This window comes from Xiphias gladius, chromosome 15 (assembly GCF_016859285.1).
Source record: "Xiphias gladius isolate SHS-SW01 ecotype Sanya breed wild chromosome 15, ASM1685928v1, whole genome shotgun sequence".
Lineage (NCBI taxonomy): Eukaryota > Metazoa > Chordata > Actinopteri > Istiophoriformes > Xiphiidae > Xiphias > Xiphias gladius.
The window spans coordinates 24,218,970-24,238,198 of NC_053414.1; the positions used below are offsets into that span (position 1 = coordinate 24,218,970).

Genomic DNA, 19,229 nt, shown 5'->3' on the forward strand with positions numbered 1-19,229 from the left:
ACCGATACTGAAAGTTTGTGTAAGACACCTATAAAATATAGTTCTTTAGAATATTTTGTTTTGAATCCATATGTAGTAGAAACTTTTTTTTTTTTTTAACTTTTTGACATGTTACACATGCTTTTAAAGGACTCTTGCTCTCCCCTATAGTTTTGTCAACCTTTTTCACCCACCTTATACCCGAAATAAAATGAGTGTTTGATTGAGAAGATCCTGACACATATCAAATGCAATTAGATGATTAAAATGTCCAGCAGTTGGTGGAAACATTGCTAATAAACTCACTAGCTGTGATCCCAGTGTGCAGGTTGTCTTTGTATTGCAGCTTTATGGGATTTGCTGACTGCCTGTCAGTTTATACACTGCAAATGTTGGCGGTTTACTGGCATAACAATATACTGTATGAGGGCCTTTGAAAATGGATGTATGTCCACATTTAAGCTCAACATTAATTTGTTTGTGTTTTAATTTCTTTTTTTTTGTTTTGTTTCTCTTCGAAGAGCAGACCAGATGTTTTGATTATAATCCAAACAGTACATCAAAAAATTCAAATACCTGGACAGAGCATTAGCCTCTCTTTTTATTGCTATGATATTGATGAAACTGCTTGTAAATTAACCAAAAAAAAAGGCTGTAATTTTAGGAAGACATTAAAAGTGTTTTATAATAGTTTGAAAGAAAGACGGTGAAACTGTGGTAGAAGTAAGAAACAGGATAATGTTATAAAATTCGAAGAGCAGCAGGTGTTATTAAGTGTAGTTTACCCGCAAAAGCTGAGGTGAAGAACAATTTTTGTCTAGACTGATATACAGATGCACAGGACTGACAATACAATATTAAAAATAGGAACACACAGCTCATGAAAGATATTACATTAAATGAATCTGAGGCCTTAGATAAAATAATTTTAAATTATGGTATTTCAAAGAGAAGTTCAGGAGATCTGTTATTTACTTACGTTTCAATATCTTAGATTTTTGTAAAAGCTTAGCTTTTGAATTACAATCTACGCTGCAAACCTGTCGCTGACGAAGTTTATATCTGTTTATTGAGGTCCTCCCTATTTTCTACAGCTACAAGTCATTCTCGTTCAAAACACACTCTTGATTAACCGACTAATCCTAAATTGTCAAAAGTATGGAAACTAGTGAAAAAGGCCCACTATAATTTCTCACAATCCAAGTTGACATCTTTGTGAAGATATTTAGTTTACAACCATGTATGAAAAAGAAAAGTATCAAATCCTCACATCTGCGAAACTGTGATGAGCAAAATTTGGGCAGTTTTGTGTAAAAGGTGACTAAAACAAATTATCAATTCAATTATGAATATAGCTGCCGATTAATTTTCTGTTGCTCGAACAAATCAATTAATCAACCAATTGTTGCAGCTCTACATCCTTAAGCACATTTTTACAATTAAAATAATTGAAAGCAGGTGTGTAGCAAGCAAGAAGCCCTTTCTTTTTAGCCCTTTTTAAGTTTTATTATTGTCAGTTTCTTATTATCAACATAAATACATAAAATGTCATTGAATTTTGGCCATATTGGCCACCCCTAAACTCTATGATATCAACTATTCTATAATCTAATAATTATGAGAAGTTCAAAAATAAATATCTTCGTATCTGGTAGTTATAGTTAAGTTTTCATACATTTATAAAGCATATTCATTTTAAATAGTAACTTGGAGCTACTAGTAGCCTATAATCTCATGATAGCCTACTTGTTGCGGTCTTATTTGGAATAGCTGAGCCTCAAATATTTTTTATTTTTTAATTATCCATTATTTGTTACTTACTGATATGAAATTATTTATTATTCAAGCGAGGTGTTCCAACTTTTCTGCTCCCCTGGTGACTAGCAAACTGCGAATGAGAAGCCAACTTCGGCTTCGCCCAAATACCTCACGTCCGCTGCGGTACGGGGCTCTGTTATGTCGTCCCGTGTTTCATAATGTCTTCTCCTTACTTCGCGCAGAGCCGGTCTGTTGTCACCCGGAGTGGAAACCGAACTGCCGGCTGCAGACCCGCGGCCTCTCTGAGGTCCAGACTCACCAGCAGTCGCGGGAATGCGGATTCGCAATGCTCGGCGGCGGTGAAGGTGGAGGTGGAGGTGGATGAGGCGAGGCTCTCTCAGCCAAGACCCTCCTCGCTCTCCTTATCGACGGGTAAGGTTGCACACAGCTGCACGCGGGCACTGGTTCAAAAAAAAAGAAAAGGAACAATACATGTATTTAGAAACGAATGAACCATCGCTCATTTAACTGTATTGTAACAGACTACTGCGCCTGCGATTGTTCTGATTTGTTTACTGCTCACTCGGCACCGTTGCATCTGAGAAGGGACTGGCACCACTGCCACAGATATACGAGTAGATCCGAGCAAAACAAGCTGCCCCCCAGGGTGCTGCACACTCTGTCCCACCGACCAACATCACCTTTCAGAGGGCACGCACAGGAATGGTGACTGAACACGCAATACACACTATATGGTCAAAAGTATATCGACAGATTCAGCTATTTTTGGTCTGGGGTAGCTTCATGGTTTGGGCTCGGCCCCGTAGTTCAAGTTAAGGAGAATCTTAATACTGCATCATACAATGTGATTACCCCCCCTCCCGGCTTCAGGGTCACAAGACAAATCTAAAGGGACATGAGAGGAATAAAAGGTTAGGAAATTAAAAAAAAAAAAAAATCCACTTCACCACATTATTATTATTATTATTATTATTATTATTGTTGTTCTTATCAACTACTGAATCACTGAAACTTAAAAAAGTCAGTCTTTGCTGCTAGACCTACATGCAACCAGTGCAGAGCGGTTTTCCAGGTTTGTGTCAAGAGTTCGGAGAAGATCCTGTCCTGTTTCAAGGTGTCATTGCCCCCATGGCGTGCACAAAGTGAGGTACATATAGAAATGGTTTTGCTAGTTTGGCGTGAAAGAACTTGACTGGCCTGCACAGCGCCCTGACCTCAACCCCATCCAACGCCTTTGGGATGAACCCGAACTCCACCTGCAAGCCAGGCCATATCACCTAACATCAGTGTCATTGATGCTGTTGTCGTGGCTGAATGGGAGTAAATCCCTGCATCCAGGTTCCCAAATTTTGTAGGAAGCTTCTCCAAATACCCAGAAGCTTCTATGGCAGACTGTTAATGTTTGGTCATGTTTTGTATTTAGTTTTTAATGCAGATGTCCTGTATACACACGCTGGGTCAGGTATTTCTCATTCTCTGCGCTCATTCAGGTGGGGGCCATGGACTCCCGCAACCGGGAACTGTGCAGCCGAAAACAGAAACAGACGCTCTCCCGCTGTCTTCACACAGCCGCAGGAGGAGACAGCTAAAGGTGGAATATGACAAGGATGAAGGTGTTTCACCGGTGAAGACCGAACACTGGGAACCTCCCAACTGGAAGAAACAATTAGGATTCATTCGTGAGATGAGGAGTGGCCGAGATGCACCTGTAGATAACATGGGAGCAGAGAAATGCTACGACACAGAAGCCCCTGCACATGTAGGGGTTCTTTAGATTTTTTTCTTTAAGTCTTAGATAAGTCAGTAGTACAAATTAATCCCTCTCTTATTTTCGCCGTCGGCACAGGTGAGACGTTTCCAGGTGTTGGTGTCGCTCATGCTGTCCAGTCAGACCAAGGACCAGGTGACAGCAGGAGCTATGCAGAAGCTCCGAGCACACGGCTGCACCGTGGAAAATATAATCAGTACTGGTGATGAAACTCTGGGAAAACTCATCTACCCTGTCGGCTTCTGGAGGGTAACACAAAATAACTCTGTCCTTTTGTGTTACATCAATGCACATTAATGAAGTCAGTTTGCAGCCACGCTCCAGCCTTCAAACCCTCCTTCAATCAGTCTTTTGTCCACGTTTTGCACCTGAATCAATTCTCTCCTGGTTTGTCCCACCCACTCTTCTCTAGAATAAAGTGAAGTATCTGAAGCTGACGTCAGCCATGCTGCAGAAGGAGTTTGGAGGGGACATCCCAAACAGCGTGGAGGGGCTGGTCCGGCTGCCGGGAGTTGGACCCAAGATGGCTCACCTGGCTATGGACATCGCTTGGGACCAGGTGTCCGGAATAGGTAGGTACACAATGCTGAAATCACCTACCACTATAAGCACAGCATCTTACAAATCAAGTGGAATAAAATAAATAAATGATGTCTATCGGATCAGAATGAATTCACATAGTTGGAAACTGAACTGCAGGCTGCAAGACTGCCTCAGGCAATAGTTGTCAAGTTTTCTTTGGCAGATGAGTCCTGTTGCTTATAGATGTCTGGGGAGAAGAAAAACATTATTTTAAGAGTAGTTACATGTTAGAACACCCCACTCCCTGCATGTTATTGTACCACAGCGTTATGGACACTGCCATGAACTCTTCCCTATACTACCTACAGTAGATCAGCAATTAAGGCTGCAACAGATTTGCAAGTTTTTCAGTTAATTGATTGTTTGGTCTATAAAATATAAGAAAATAATAACAAATGCCTCCTAATTTCCTAAAGCCCAGGGTGACTTCTTCAATTTGTTCGTGTTGTACGACCAACGGACCAATAACCTATAATCATTATATATATATATATATATATATATATATATATATATATATATATATATATATATATATATATATATATATATATATATATATATATATATATATATAATTTTCTGTTTTCAGCTCTATTTGCAATACATTACCAAAATCAGTACCTTGTTAGACTGCACTGAGGCAAATGGTGTTGTCTAGTAAAGTGTCTTCAAGGAATTTGAGGTTGATAGAGGTGCAGAGTAGAAAAATAACAGATTAAATGGAAAAAGAAAAGCTATTTTATATTTGCAATGCTGTGAGCAGACTGAGTGTGTGCAACATTGTGAGTCCACATCACATGTACATTTTGTCAAAATTATAAAGGGGTGTGTGTGTGTGCGTGCCTGCTCCAACTGACAGTGTTGATTTTTGTTTAGGTGTGGACACACATGTGCATCGCATCTCTAATAGGCTGGGCTGGCTCTGGAAGCCAACCAAGAACCCGGAGGACACGCGCAAGGCCCTGGAGGAGTGGTTACCCAGGTAACAGCATGACTAATTCACTGCTGACCTGTACAACCTGGTTCGCAGGGACCAACCAATCGATAAAGATTAGATTCACCAAGATTGACCCAGAAACATACAGTAAATCACTGACTTTGGTGACTGGCGCCAACTCTTCAGCATATGATGTGTTCACTGATAGTAGGCAACACTTGCAATCAAAATTAGCAAAACCTACCCCTAAAAATTTAATTTTTAATGGGGAGGAATGACGAACACATCATCTGCAAAATGATTTTCAACTTTACTGTACGCGTAGCGTCTGGTAGTTCAATCACAATCATCAATTTTCTACACAAACACTAGATTTGGGCACATTTCAAGGTTAGATTATTTCACTGTAGAGCAGATACAAATGTTTATAAAAGCTTATGAAATAATTATGTACAGAAATGAGCAGCTTTTTCTTAAATTGGCCATCCCCAGCAGCTACTGATTTAAAGCTGCTATATTCAATATTTTTATGTCAACAATGGATCAAATGGCCACATGCAATGAGATCTGCAGTTCCACTCAGATCTACAGAGTTTTTGACTACTTGCATTGTTTTGATTTTACAGCCCATAACTTTACTGTTTTAGTTCACCCTTGCTGCTCTCAACATCTTTGTTTTTGGCTGCAGCAGGCAGCTATTTTCAGTAAAAAAAAGAAAAGAAAAAAAAAGAATGTGGTAAACTAATTGTACACCTGCAAAGTTATGAGCATTGTGAAGCATTTAGCAGCTGAGGAGCCATGGATTTCCTTCAGGAGCTGTTTGGCCTACCCCAGAATGGTTTAAAAAAAAAACAAACAACTAATGCAGGTTTAATGTCGCCTTGAGATGTTCCCCTCACACTCTTTTGCAGGGAGCTGTGGAGTGAGATTAACTGGCTGCTGGTGGGTTTTGGACAGCAGGTTTGTCTACCCGTCAACCCTCTCTGCTCTGTGTGTCTGAACCAGCACAGCTGTCCATCTGCCCACAAGATCTCTCCGACAAAGAGGCCTAAAGCTGGATCCCCACGCTCTCCGAGCCCAACGTCTTCCTTCAAAATAAAAACCGAACCTGGACAGGAATTTGCAGTTAAAGATGAGAGGGCAGAGAAGGAGTCACTGCCCTCACCTCTGTCCCCCACCACGCAGAGGAGGAGGCTAAAATCCAAGGTCGACCACTGATTCAGTCATCACATGAGTTGTTGTCTGAGCTGTGACCAGATGTTGCACACAGAGACACATTAACTGAAAACAAGCATACAAGCTAAATATTGTGAATACTGTTCATTTACAATTCATATGAGACTAAATATTTTTGTACTGTTAGTGCCTTAGTTTATTTACCAAATAAAAAATAGATGTACTGAAACTGGATGTAAAGGTCATTCATTTCACGTCATCGATTCCAATAAGAGCGAGTTTGCATGTTGTTTATCGAGGAAAAATAGCAAGAAAATAAACTTAAAAAATGATGTTATTTCAGTGCATCAAGAGTAAACTCATTTATGTTTGTGTTGTACGCAAGTATTACTATTTTAATAGCTAAGTCCTCCATAAACATTGTACCTTAACCAAATACACAACATACAAAGACAGTAAGTAGTCTAGATAATCTCTCTCTCATGAAAGCGGGTTGTATTAGTTTAGTAACATGGCTGATGACATCTTGCCCTAAACTGTGAAATATTGAGTCGAAAGAACCAAACACTGTTAACGTTATCATTTTGGTTCAAACACAGAATCTTTGTGTAATAACACAATTGAGTCTGTGCAGCCAGCCTCTTGGCTACTGCTTTAGATGTGTGACAACTTCAACATACCTGACAGAATTGCATGCAGAGTGCTTGCTGCTACTCGGCAGCCCTTCTGAAAGGATACATTCAGAATTTTTCAAGCCTTTCTTAAAACAGCAGTCAGGTGCTGATATATGAACACCGCAACAGGTTTTGCTTGCTGTAACCATTCCTCCGGTTCTCACTGGCCATTGAAACATCCCTTTCTAATGCGCTTACAGTGTAAGTGAATCCACAGTCTTCATTCTGTGCAAAAATATATTCCAGCATTGAAAAATAAATACCTACTCTGTTATGTAATAGTTATGAACTTGGATTTTCCGTGAACCCTTGTACAATAAGCACATTATTTATGGCAGAGACTTTCACTACAGCTCTAGCACTTGTCAGGTATAATACTTTCCCCACAGAGTTAGAGGCAGGTTTTAGCAGCAAAAGCACAGGTGTGATTAATAACAACAAAGACTTATCAGGTGCATCTGCTTCAGGGCACCTGGTACTGTGCGTTTGTCTGACTGCCATGTCTCGCTGGGACACTTAAATGGAACGGAGCCATTGTTAATGTCATTAGATATAACTGTGTTCATCTTCTGATTTGTGATCACAGATACACTGGACTGAAGCCACTGTAAAATGTTAGACATGCACACATTTGTGGCAGCACGCTCTAGTTTTTAATCTGGTTATTTAGGTAATTCAGTTGTTTGGCTTTGGTTTTTAAATTGTTTGGATGTGCTTAAGGAAGGGAGGCCTGACTGAGCACTGGCATTCGCAAACATTTGCAACGAGCTGGCAGGTAGCCTGCTGTTAACCATTAAGCAGCTGACGGAGTGCCTTGCTCAAAAGCGGCTGACAAGTAGTGACCCAGAGGCAATCATTTTATAGTTCACCCCTTGTATGTGGAGCTGGTGTATTGCCCAAGGGCACATCAGCAGCGTTGAGGACTGACTTGAAAGGCATTCATCCGGCTGTAGGGGAGCCAAACGGCCATCTTCACAAATATTTGCCTCGTGCACGTCTCGTCTTTCCTGATCTGAATATCAATAACACGCGCCCTTGCACTTAGTTGTCCATCATTTCACGGGACACTCCTTTACAGCGGCCCCTGTACGCCTGCGCCACCACATCACGAGGACGAGGGAAATCGCAGCCGTCCCTTTATTGATCTCTGGTGAAGATTAGGTTCGAAGGCGGATAAGGAAAATTTCCGTTCTCAGGTCACAGCCGGTCTGGTTTCACCTCCACCCCCCGGGGGAAGCTTCTGTTTATAGTTTTCTGACGCGTCAGGTGTGCGCTGAGCGGGGGCGTAGTGGCATCTGTTGTTGACGCCTCTTCACTCTCTCACCTGGTCGGACAGGAAGACACAAGCCCAGCTGACGAGGAGAATTAAGTGTTACGTGCGAGGAACGGCTTTTCTAATCTCTGATCTCTGGGATTATTCCTCCAGTGGACGGGATTCAGCCCCTGTCCGTGGTTTTTGGCCACTATTTTACGCACACTGCGCGCCGTTTTAGTGCGGTCAAGCTTGCGCCCTTGCCATTTGCATGATGGATTAAACCCTCAATAGTTTAAACCTAGATTTGGGTTTGTTCTCTCTGAACAATTGTGGATTATTAATGGACTCGCACCATGCTAAATGATGATGATCTTTTGGTCAGTGAAGCGCGCAGCCGTACATTGGATTAAGGAGCCGAGATTTTCCGCAGCGCTTGGACCACGCACCTGTTTATTCTCCTGAGACACTCGGACCTGTTTTCCTGTTTTGACGCGCTGGGATGGAGAGTGAGCTGAGACCCAGGCTGTGTTTCCTGACCAAAGGAGAGGGCGGCTATGGGTTCCACCTGCACGGCGAACGGAATAAAGGCGGACAGTTCATCCGCAAAGTGGAGCCCGGATCTTCGGCTGACCTGGCCGGGCTGAGACCAGGGGACCGGGTCGTGGAGGTGAACGGGGAGAACGTGGAGAACGAAACGCATCATCAAGTGAGTGATGGCTCAATAAATACAAATATTAAAACAAAATCATAGCTGTGTGCTTGTGTGGTAGAGAGAAGCCAGGCGAGGCATATAAACTCTCTGAGGTAAAAACAATGAGTTGTATACCTGTTAGACCACTTTTTCCTTTGCCTGGGGGGAGGAGGAGGAGGAGGGGGGGGGCTAAAATGGGTCAATGTGAGCCTTATGTAATGGGAACCACTGGGTGTCTTTCTCATGCTAAAAATATGTTATCTACAAGCCAGTTCAGGATGAACAACATGATCTAAATGTCACCACACTAATCATTTTGGTTTTTCTTGATGTTCCTCTCTGTCACACCTTTCTCCACTCTGCAGGTGGTGAATCGTATCCGCCAGGTGGCCCACCGCACCAGACTGCTGGCGGTGGACAGAGACACGGACGACTACCTCCGCAGCCGTGGCCTGGCCTGCACCGAGGACCTGGCCATTGAGATGGGAACCCTCTCCCCGCGCCCCTCACCCGCGCCCACCCCCTCCTCCTCTCCCATACCCAGAGAGAATTCACCCCCATCATCCAAACCCAACCACACACACCAGCTCCACCCTCGTGCTGCAGACTCGCCCACTCACATGGTCACACAAGGCGAGATCAAGAGATCCTCAGTGACATCAAGTACCGCAACTGACACAGAGGTAAGGGCGGAGATCAAGACACAGGACTCTTCTTTGTGAGCTCTCACCAGCAGTAGAAGAAAACTGTTAAATGTCAAAAATTCAGAGGGCCATCATGGGTTATCTGTATAGTTTTAGTTAGTAGAAAAAGGAGGGAAGAGTCCAAATTCTGAAGGTGAAATGGTGAAATTGGTCACTCCGGCTGCCAGCAGTGAACCAATGTGTTACTGTGTTAATATTGTGTGTGACACTGAGTGTACACTCTTTTACCTGACCTTTTTACCTGTCGAGCATTAATCTGGGTTTGAGCAATTGGCCGGCCTGTTGGCTGGATTCAGTCTCACAGCAGTGCTTTTAAAAAGAGTCTGGTGACTTCTCTGAGCAGGTGCAACTGAGAAAGTCAAAGAGAAAAAAAAAAAACAGGACAGAAACAGGCTTTTGGTATTCCAACACAAACTTCAGGTGGGCCGAGGAGGAGAGACAATGTGGAGAAAAAGAAAAAAGACGAAGAGAAGCCACAAAAGAGGTGAAGGAAACATCCAAGTCGAAGCACTTACGTGGGTTTGCAAGTAAAACTTGGCTGGTTTGAAAGGGTATTAATCACCATGTTGTGGCTTGAATTTGTTATTTTATGTCTTATTCAGCGGGTGTCTTGAACAGAGATAATACCTACACAGCATGGACACAAAAACACTGCACAATCCCTCTTCCTCCAGTCAAAATTAGGCTGTAAAGTCCATTGTAGTGCATAAAAGTTGAATGAAAATAGTGTAATTACAGCAGGTTTAAGAGGATTTCTCACCTCCTCTCTGCTGCAGTGCAACAGTGGGTGTAATTGTCCTGTTGTCTGCTTTTCCTGTCATTCAAACATCTGCACCCACTGTTTCATCCATTTACAAGCCCCTGTAGTTTTGTAAGAGGTGCGAATACTTAAAATGCATATTGTATTCAAAGAGAGCGCACTGCCCTCTTTCAGCCTAGGAGTTGTTCCCACCTGACTGCAGAGACAAAACCCGGCTCAGCTGACTGTGTGTCCTGCAAAAACACTATAGGTATTGTTTTACGCAAACTGAATGATCATCATTTTGGAAAGATAGTGTGAGACTGTGTGCACTGGGTGGGGGTGTAAACCGCACACTCACTACACTGAGAGTTGACTTTGCCTTAAAACTTTGTTCCCCCTGTTTTGTATACAGGACTAAAAAGAGCCAGATAAGGAGTTACAGAAACAGTCTAGTCTTTTATCTGGGAAGTTAGGATCTCAGACTTCTTTCTGCCCCAACCTCTTATTTTGACACTTAGGGCTTTGTAGCAGACAGGGACTGCATCTGACTGTCCAACGTGAGTTCAGATTTTAACACTAATCTTGTCTGTTCGACTTTAGTTTGAGTGGGTTTGGACAAAACAACCTTTGAAATCAAGTGTCTGTGGGGAAGAAAGACTGCAGAAATGGGAGGGATCAGATTTTAAGACAGCAATGTTGCACAACCAAATGCTTTGCATAGATATTGTAATCTATTTGTGAAGTTTATTTTGAGCTTGAGGCACATAATCTCACTCTCTCCTACTGTGGGACATACCTCAACCCTGACAGCTAAAAAAAGGGATCAGGTATAGTTAGAAACATTCTTTGGTAAGCCCTCAATTCTTTCTAAGTATGTGCAAAATGCACCCAAACTCAATCAGATTCCAAAACTTCTGAGCCAGTATGGATGATGCAACACAAAACAAAATTCTCACAAGTGCCCACCAGACACCCCTGTGACGTATGGCTGGAGAAATAGGAACTGGGCGTCAGAGATTGGGCCCAGTGTTTGGGCTTACAACAAGGTGGACCAGGACCCTCAGGACCAGCAGTTCACGTCAAACTGCCATCTGTTTGGCCGAAGGCAGCGCAAATACAGGCTGCCACTTGGCTGGCCATCACGCCCCCTCTTTTTCTTTCTCGTTTTGGTACAAAGGTTCAGGTAAAACAACATAATGTGGAATAACAGCAGCCCCTGTACAACATTGTGCGATCTCTACATCACCACCGACTGTAAGTCCAAATATGAGCTGACCGCTTCAACCCAAACTAAACTTTATAGAAATGCATTTTTTTATCAAGAGGCTGTTGTGATGAATTGCACTCTATTGTGCAGATGTTACTATGTCCACCAGTACGCCAATAATAATTTCTGTTGTTATGAATTTTCTTTGAGGGCACAAATGGTGCTCTTAGCCATTAATATATCTGACAAAATAAAGGCATTTAATATGGCTTTTATCCTTGCTCTACCTAGAGCAAAATTACCGGAACAACAAGTCTTTTTGATGAACAGTTTTTTTCATCTAAGAGCACCTTAAGGTTCCCTAGATTTTCTGCAGTTCCCTTGCTTCTGCCTTTCTGGTAGTCAATCATTTCGGACTTTCTGTCATTTGCTAAACCTATTATAAGTATACTGATCATACATATAATGATGGGATCCTATTTTAGACCTTTTCAATGAGTGCTAAGAATGTGAGTGATTGGTTTTGGCCTCTAATTCAGCAGCTCCAATTAGGGAACCATTATTTCATATTAGTCCAAGGCCAACACCATTGAAGCCTTGTGCTTTTCATGTGCTTGCTTATTATACAAAAGACACACTCACACTCTTACACACACATAATCTCTTTCTCATCCCTCCACTTTTGTGCCATTCATCTTGTGACTGACATTCACATCACTGTACATGTAACTACAGACACAATTTCATTGTGTCATGTTATTATGGCAGCAGATGCCCTTATTCAGTAGTCTTACGTAACCACAGTGTTGGCTGCTATCACAGCCACGTAACAGTCTGACTCAGTCACACACACTTAACTCACACACTTCCACTAACGCCCATGTATAAGGTCGATTTCCACAAGATGTTTACAGCAAGCATTTTTATTTATCCTGTTATATTTTCGTTACTTAATTCAGTTATCCATAAATTGGTATCAGAAAAACACTGTAGAGACTATTTTACAAAAGAAATTAAACAGGGAGCAGGTCTCTGTAATGTCATTTAAATTGTTGGAAACAAAGATACAGTATATTAAATTACAGGTACTGAATTGATACTACGGCTACAACAATTATTTTCATCATTGATTAACATACACATTTCTCTCTCTATTAATCAGTTAATCATTTGGTTTATAAAATTGTGAAAAAAAAAAAAAATAGTGCAAATGCCTGCCACAATTTTCCAGAGCCCAAGGAGTCATCTTCAAATTGTTTTGTCCACCAAATAGTCCAAAACCCAAAGTTCTGTAATGTGTTTATAATATTATAAAACAAAGATAAGGAGAAAATCGTCACATTTAAGAAAATGGAACCAGTGAATGTTTGGCATTTTTGCTTGGAAAAGATTAATCGGTCACCAAGACAGTAGTCGATAATTTTTTTGTTGATCAACTAATCAATTAATCTACAAATTGTTTTAGCATTAACTGTTTTGATTATCAAGAACGCAACATTGAAATACTGTATCTTTAAAAAAAAAGAATGAGGTCCTCAAATAGATCAGCTTAGATATTTCCAGGTCAGCATGTTGTGCAGCCTGTGTGTGTGCGTGCGTGTGTGTGTGTGTGTGTGTGTGTGTGTGTGTGTGTGTGTGTGTGTGTGTGTGTGTGTGTGTGTGTGTGTATGTCAATTAATTTGAGCCAACATGTTAAGTATAGTCAACAGGCCAGCAATATAAACAGAGATGTTTAAAACCAGTGGGAGCCACGGTGACCTGTCACCACAGTGACCTGACCTGGCACCATCGCCACCTGTTACCAAGGTGTTCTGTTCCATTACTACAGCTCACACTCTGGCTGATAGACAGGGACAACCCCACGGGCGCTCTGTCCATCTGTGTGTCTTTGTGTGTGTGTGTGTGTGTGGGTGCGCACATTGAATCTTCCGTGATGGAGCAGGAAGGACAGAGAGATCAGTCCGAAAGCCCTCAGGTCAACTTACCCATGAAGGTGCAGTCACAGCAGTGTCACTAGGCAGTCACTATCCTGGGCTTCCCTCAGGACATGGACTAATGTGTTGTCCTGGCACAGAACACACACATTCAGCCAGCATGTACCGAATAGTTTGGGGGGCAGGTTCAATCAGGAAGGTGAGTCATGCAATGTGTCAACTCTTATCATTGGTCATTAGGCTCAGGGTCAGTCTTAATGTCTTCTAGCCAGATCCACTTAGCCCACTCAGCCCTGAGACCACCAGTTACCAGTTAGAAAGGTACATTTGTTGAAGAATATTTTTCCTATATCAATGTATATTAGAACATGGCAAATGTATGCAAAGTTCAATATGCATGACATAAGAAAAAACTCTTCATAGGTGTAAAACAAAAACTGTAATAGGTAGTTTTGTTTGTTGGATCACTGAATCAAACAACAGAACGCTGTTAAAAAATAATATGATATGATCATTTTGTCGTGAAAATCAACTGTTCTGAGAGTTCTTCTTCAGTATTAAATTACTGCCCAGCCCTAACCTGCACAATCTGGTACCATCCAACAACAGCCCTGCAGTAACTACTATCATTGAGAACGTTATGACGTTCAGTTTTTGTTGACACTGCGTCACAAAGGTTTTCATTAAACTTAACGGTGATATTTGAGGCTATAATTAGTCATGATGTTGTGTTTCATTATGTTGTAATCAGAAGACAAAACAGTGCGGTGGAGTCCACTATAACATCACTTCAAACCACATACAGCAAAATCATCACATATTTAAAGGACCATACCAGTCTTTTTGGAAGTTTTAACTGCTTAAAAAAGGAATCATACAGTCTTAACATTTTCAAATGCATGTTATATACTTGTTTCATGCTTATACACTAGATTTCATGCCGTTACAAGTAGCCAAAATTTTTCACTCATTTCCATCTGATATGGAAATCTGCAGGCACTTACAACTTGCTTGAGTTGCATAATCCATCAAAACGAACTTCAAGGCTGCATTGATTATTTTTTGTCAAGCTTATATTATCTTTGTGTGATAAAGCAGTGCTAACAATTCAAATCATCTGCACTTAAATGCAGTACCACACACTGCTAATGTAATTTTGCTCAAAAACACTGTGATGGATTGAAGCAAGCTTCAGGCTTGTTACGTGAGTTGTGAGTAAGTTCTCGCCTGATACTTTGTTGTTGCCTAACTTCCCATTATAGCTGCAGGCAGAGCCCTCACCGGAGCCGACAACTGAACTCTTTCCCCGCCTCTGTATCCTGGTGAAGGCGGAGCACGGCTACGGCTTCAACCTGCACAGCGATAAGACAAAGCGTGGACAGTTTGTACGTTCTGTGGACCCCGGCTCAGCCGCTGAGAGAGCAGACATCCAGCCCGGAGACAGACTGGTGGAGGTTGTTGAAGAAATCATTTTAAACTCTTGTTAAGAAGTTTACTGTTGTGATGTGTTTAATAGTTTACTGGTAGACAGTGATCTTATAGGCACAGAGAGTGGGTCTGAGAAAATAGGCCAACAAAGAGCAATGGCGGGGGGGGCACATTTATACAGTGGGCCAAAGTTTAGTGATTGGACAGTACGCAAATACAGGAGTGATCGATGCAGTTTTGCATATAACACAACGTTATCAAGTCTGTGTTGGCTGAAATGTGAATTCCTTATCAAGATACAACCAAAGCGCACACACATTAAACTAAAAAAGGACCCTGTTGTTCAAATTAGATTTGGGATCCTGTCATTAAATGTAAAATTTTAGCTCAGTGATGGGGAAAACAACAACACCATGCCCCATATTTATCAGGCCTGTGCCCTGATTTGAGATGTGATTGGATTAGAGCAGATTTGCTGGATGCAGGATTAGAGTGGGTGGGAGGCGGAGGTTTGTTTCAAAAGGGAAAGGAAGAAAAGATGGCATGGGATAATCTTGAAAGGAGGTGTAGAGGAGGGGGTGGTGTTACTGTGTCTTTTTACGTGGACATGGAAAAGGTGTCCACATAACAGCCTGCGACACACGTGCAGGCTCGCAGATATGAGTGAGACATGGTTTGCATTTCCATCTGTATGAGGTGCACAGTTACTGTAGTACGGAGGCAGGACCGGAATTCATGCAAATCATTTCCCTTCCACTCAAATCACAGACACCTGTTTTTGATCTTTTAGGCAAGACATACTGCACCTCCTGCTTGTCATGTTGTGCTATGGCTACTCCCTAATCTTTGCCCTGTCTCCTGTCTGTCTCTTTAGCTCTCCCATTTATTGTCTCTGCATTTTTTTCTCTCCTTCATCTTCTCTTTACTCCACTGTTTTTGTTTCCTCTGACGTCTCCTTTTTCTCTGTCTCAGGTGAATGGAGTGAACATAGAGGGCCTGAGGCACTCGGAGGTGGTGGCCCTCATTAGAGCAGGAGGGCAGGAAGTCCGCCTCCTCGTGGTCGACCAGGAGACGGATGAGCTCTTCCACAGACTGGGGATCACACCCACCGCCAGCCATGTCAAAGGTCACATAGCATGCACACACAGATAGATACACACAACTGTTTTTACTCTCCTGCCATTGTTCTTAATGTTGCATCTTTTGTTTATTTTCTCACAGAAGTCTATGGAGACGAATCAGCCCCAGAAAGTGCCCCACCCACCCCTTCTCCTACCACTGAACTCCCTGCCACAGATCAACCTATCATAAATGTCACGGTCACAGACTCCCCAATCCCAGAGATGTCTCCAAAATCCCGGGCTAATGGGAGCTCAGCATCCCACTCCTCTAGAAGTTCCACCACCCAGTCAGAGATCAGCAGCTCAGACATGAGCTTCCAGGTGAGAGGATGTGTGTGTGTGTGTGTGTGTGTCTGTGTGTTTGAGATAGAAGTCAGGAAATGAGGAGGTGGTGGGTGTGCGCATAAAACATGTATGTTTGTGTGTATTGTAGGTCCCTGATGAGGACGACAGGCGTGTTTCCGACCCTTTCATGGACAGTGGCCTGCGTCTGAGTCCTACGGCTGCTGAGGCTAAACAGAAGGCCCTCGCCAAGCGCAACAAGAAGAGAGCGCCCCCTATGGACTGGAGCAAGAAACAAGAGATCTTCAGCAACTTCTGAGCCCTTGATTGCCTGGAGTGAAAAGAGAAGCAGCAAGAGAATGGCATAGAACGAGGACTAATAACGTGATTCCTTACTGTTGATATTGTAGTCATAAGTACAGTACCTCAATCTTGCAAAGGGAAAGGAAAGAATTACCTGAGAAGGAAAAGAGTCAAATAGTAACATTCACATAGTAATATTCTTAAATCCTGTTCTGTGTAAAAACAGATTTTAAGATATCAAATAGTATTCTCTAGATACTTACCTTACAGTATCTATAAGGACAAGGACATGTGTGGATGTGTCATGAACGTTACAACACACTGCACTAAGCAAGGAGATTAATGACTCGCAGACCATCAATTGAGAGACTTGTCAACTGAAATGGTGCCTGGTCACGACACAGTGTTTCTCTTTACTAAAATATAGTCATTTCTGAGCCATGAGTAGTGACTATGACTCTACAGCCTCTATGCACTCCTGTTTGTGTATCAGTAATATTATCAGCATTTGTCTGATTTTGGGCCATATCTGCTGTTGATATGCTTCTCTGTTGTAACCTCTGTAGATTTTACTGTTTTTGAAGTACGGGTTTCATGTCTTTCTTTCGGGTTACTGTGAGCTTGTCATCCTGCAGTAGGTGTCCGTATGTTGATGTTTTGTTTGTCAGTTTAATGTAGCACATACCTTTAAATGTAAATACAGAGGGAATGGGAGAAGCTAAGTCACGATATGCATATTTGATCACCTCAGTGCTTCTCTTCAATGCCAGTGATTTCTGTAAAGGAAAATATTTAAAAGACAAATTCTTGACTAGATAGAAAAACTGTATAACGTCTGATCACTTCTTGTAGGTTTTTGAGGAATTTTCTCTCAAATGCACTTGATGGTTGAAACTTGTCACAACGTGAAATAAACTTTCAGAATGTGTGTAAAATGTCAGAATAGAATGTCAGTTATGAATACATAGTAAAATTTGGCTGAGCATTCATATCGAGGTCCAGTTATTATGTTAAATGGTGTTTTGACCTATCACTAGGCCTTGTATCATAATGTGTCGTCATAAATCTACTGGGCTCTCTGACAGGTGACGCTCTTCTCGAGCCATGACCTGACATATCTTTAAACTGCCTTTGATTCCTACACTCATCTAAGCAAAGAGCAGATTCTCGGCAGCATGACCCAGGTTTGTATCCACATTGTATCTCCGTACAGTGGCCGCCCCACCTGGCCTGATAGGCAGCTTCATCTGAATGCCGTGGCCCAAAGTTGGTGCTCCTTGATTCTCGTCAACGTGGTGTGGACATCTGTTTGTAAGTGACCTGCCATACAACGACAAAATGTAAGATCTCAGCTACGGCTAGAGAGTCTCACTTTGTCACTGGCTGATCTGGACAGAGTTTGAACTTTAATTCAATCAGAACATAGACTCATCTTTGTTCACCAGGAATGCAATTAAGGAAATGTCTCCCTTTCTCAGACAGTAACATCCTTTGGGGCATGAACATAAGGCCAAATAAAGACACCCACAGAACAGTAAAAGCCTGTTCATATCAGTTTATACTGTAGCTATAAAACAGAGATGTGAACTATAACACATAGATATTGACCCTGGCTCCTGTGCCCTAAATTTTTCTCTCTCAAAACAATGCCAGCTTTGTCACAATGCTTGTATCAGATGCACATGTTTTTGTCACAAACTGTTGTTTGCTTTAGATATCCGAATACAGGGGTGATATAGCAATAAACATTATATAAAGGATGGAGACGGTGACACAGGAGTGTGGAGGATTCAGCTCAGGGATTTTCCTGAACTCACTCTGCCCCAGCTCCACCCAAAGCTTCAGGGTATACAAGTGATATCAAGTTAGGGACAAAAAGATTATCTATGTTGTAACAGAAGCCTGTAATTATGGTGCTGATGCCGGAGATGGAGGCACTGGAATCAGATTTCTGACAGACCTGCAGCGTATTCACACAGTTTATGTGGCCTCACAGTATCCGTGGAAACTTAAAGAGTTGACTCAGAGAGATATTTCCTTCTAAAAAAGAAGTTCCATTGGAGTGTTTTTTGGTAGGTTATTCACTCCTCTTTCAACTTAAATGATGTTTTTATATAGACGAGACATGAGACCTGGCTTTTGTTGTAAATTTTCACTTGAAAGTAGCTGACAACTTCAGCCTTATTGACGTATTCGTTAAGTTTGGTATGAGGAAAATGCAATCAGTTCGTCTTATGTTGAATGTGTTCTTTGCTGACTAAATCTATTTGTTTCTGGACATTACATGAGGGTTTACATACATCTCATACATTTGAGAAGTCTGCAGTGGACTAATGTTACTCATGGCAGTCTCTCTTGTATTACAATATTATACAATTACTTTGACAAGTTTTCAGAACAGAATTTCATCATGTCTTCACAGTAGTCAAAAGAAAACAAATTACTTTTTTCCTTTTCTTTCTGCCACTTCCAGGTATTTGGTGGTGAAGCCATTAGCAATTATGCTCCAAACACATTTAGTACTGACCAGTGATCTGTATGTTTAATAGTAAGCACTGAAACTTGTGCTAAAATGAAGTGACTGTATTCTGAGGACTGAGCACTTGATTCGGCATAATGTGTTTAATGGTAAGAATTTAGTTAAGTCTATCTCTTTGCATCAAG

General features: G+C 41.8%; 3 protein-coding genes across 6 annotated transcripts in view; 2 read left to right on the top strand and 1 right to left on the bottom strand.

Moving 5' to 3' along the window:
• The window catches only part of tsc2 (TSC complex subunit 2), a 29,210-nt gene extending 27,206 nt beyond the window's left edge, over positions 1-2,004 (bottom strand). Inside the window, exon 1 of one of the 2 annotated variants that reach the window (XM_040145497.1) lies at positions 1,906-2,004. The gene's annotated coding sequence lies outside the window, so the exon portion shown is untranslated. The other variant, XM_040145498.1, reaches the window with a different exon arrangement.
• nthl1 (nth-like DNA glycosylase 1) lies at positions 1,863-6,518 on the top strand. Of its 3 annotated transcripts, none has more exons than XM_040145502.1 (6): positions 1,863-2,169; positions 3,249-3,517; positions 3,605-3,775; positions 3,939-4,098; positions 4,988-5,093; positions 5,960-6,518. In XM_040145502.1, exons 1-6 carry the CDS (start codon positions 1,956-1,958, stop codon positions 6,264-6,266), a joined length of 1,227 nt encoding a protein of 408 aa, XP_040001436.1. In that variant the 5' UTR covers positions 1,863-1,955; the 3' UTR covers positions 6,267-6,518. The 3 variants fall into 3 exon arrangements, with proteins under 3 accessions (XP_040001436.1, XP_040001437.1, XP_040001438.1); XM_040145503.1 differs by having other exon boundaries at positions 1,930-2,169; positions 6,059-6,518; XM_040145504.1 differs by having other exon boundaries at positions 1,930-2,169; positions 6,054-6,258.
• A 1,725-nt stretch (positions 6,519-8,243) lies between these two features.
• LOC120799725 (Na(+)/H(+) exchange regulatory cofactor NHE-RF2) lies at positions 8,244-17,505 on the top strand. The gene is made up of 6 exons (XM_040145044.1): positions 8,244-8,859; positions 9,210-9,527; positions 14,694-14,885; positions 15,832-15,985; positions 16,081-16,301; positions 16,414-17,505. Exons 1-6 carry the CDS (start codon positions 8,653-8,655, stop codon positions 16,579-16,581), a joined length of 1,260 nt encoding a protein of 419 aa, XP_040000978.1. The 5' UTR covers positions 8,244-8,652; the 3' UTR covers positions 16,582-17,505.
• Positions 17,506-19,229: the final 1,724 nt, after the last annotated feature.

What these genes read in the sequence shown, in the direction of transcription:
- nthl1 (XM_040145502.1), top strand. Translation starts at nt 1,956, where the DNA reads ATGTCTTCTCCTTACTTCGCGCAGAGCCGGTCTGTTGTCACCCGGAGT. An exon ending in CTCGCTCTCCTTATCGACGG is followed by an intron (nt 2,170 to 3,248) that starts GTAAGGTTGCAC and finishes GCGCTCATTCAG; the next exon opens with GTGGGGGCCATGGACTCCCG. An exon ending in ACCCTGTCGGCTTCTGGAGG is followed by an intron (nt 3,776 to 3,938) that starts GTAACACAAAAT and finishes ACTCTTCTCTAG; the next exon opens with AATAAAGTGAAGTATCTGAA.
- LOC120799725 (XM_040145044.1), top strand. Translation starts at nt 8,653, where the DNA reads ATGGAGAGTGAGCTGAGACCCAGGCTGTGTTTCCTGACCAAAGGAGAG. An exon ending in AGAACGAAACGCATCATCAA is followed by an intron (nt 8,860 to 9,209) that starts GTGAGTGATGGC and finishes TCCACTCTGCAG; the next exon opens with GTGGTGAATCGTATCCGCCA. An exon ending in CACCGCCAGCCATGTCAAAG is followed by an intron (nt 15,986 to 16,080) that starts GTCACATAGCAT and finishes ATTTTCTCACAG; the next exon opens with AAGTCTATGGAGACGAATCA.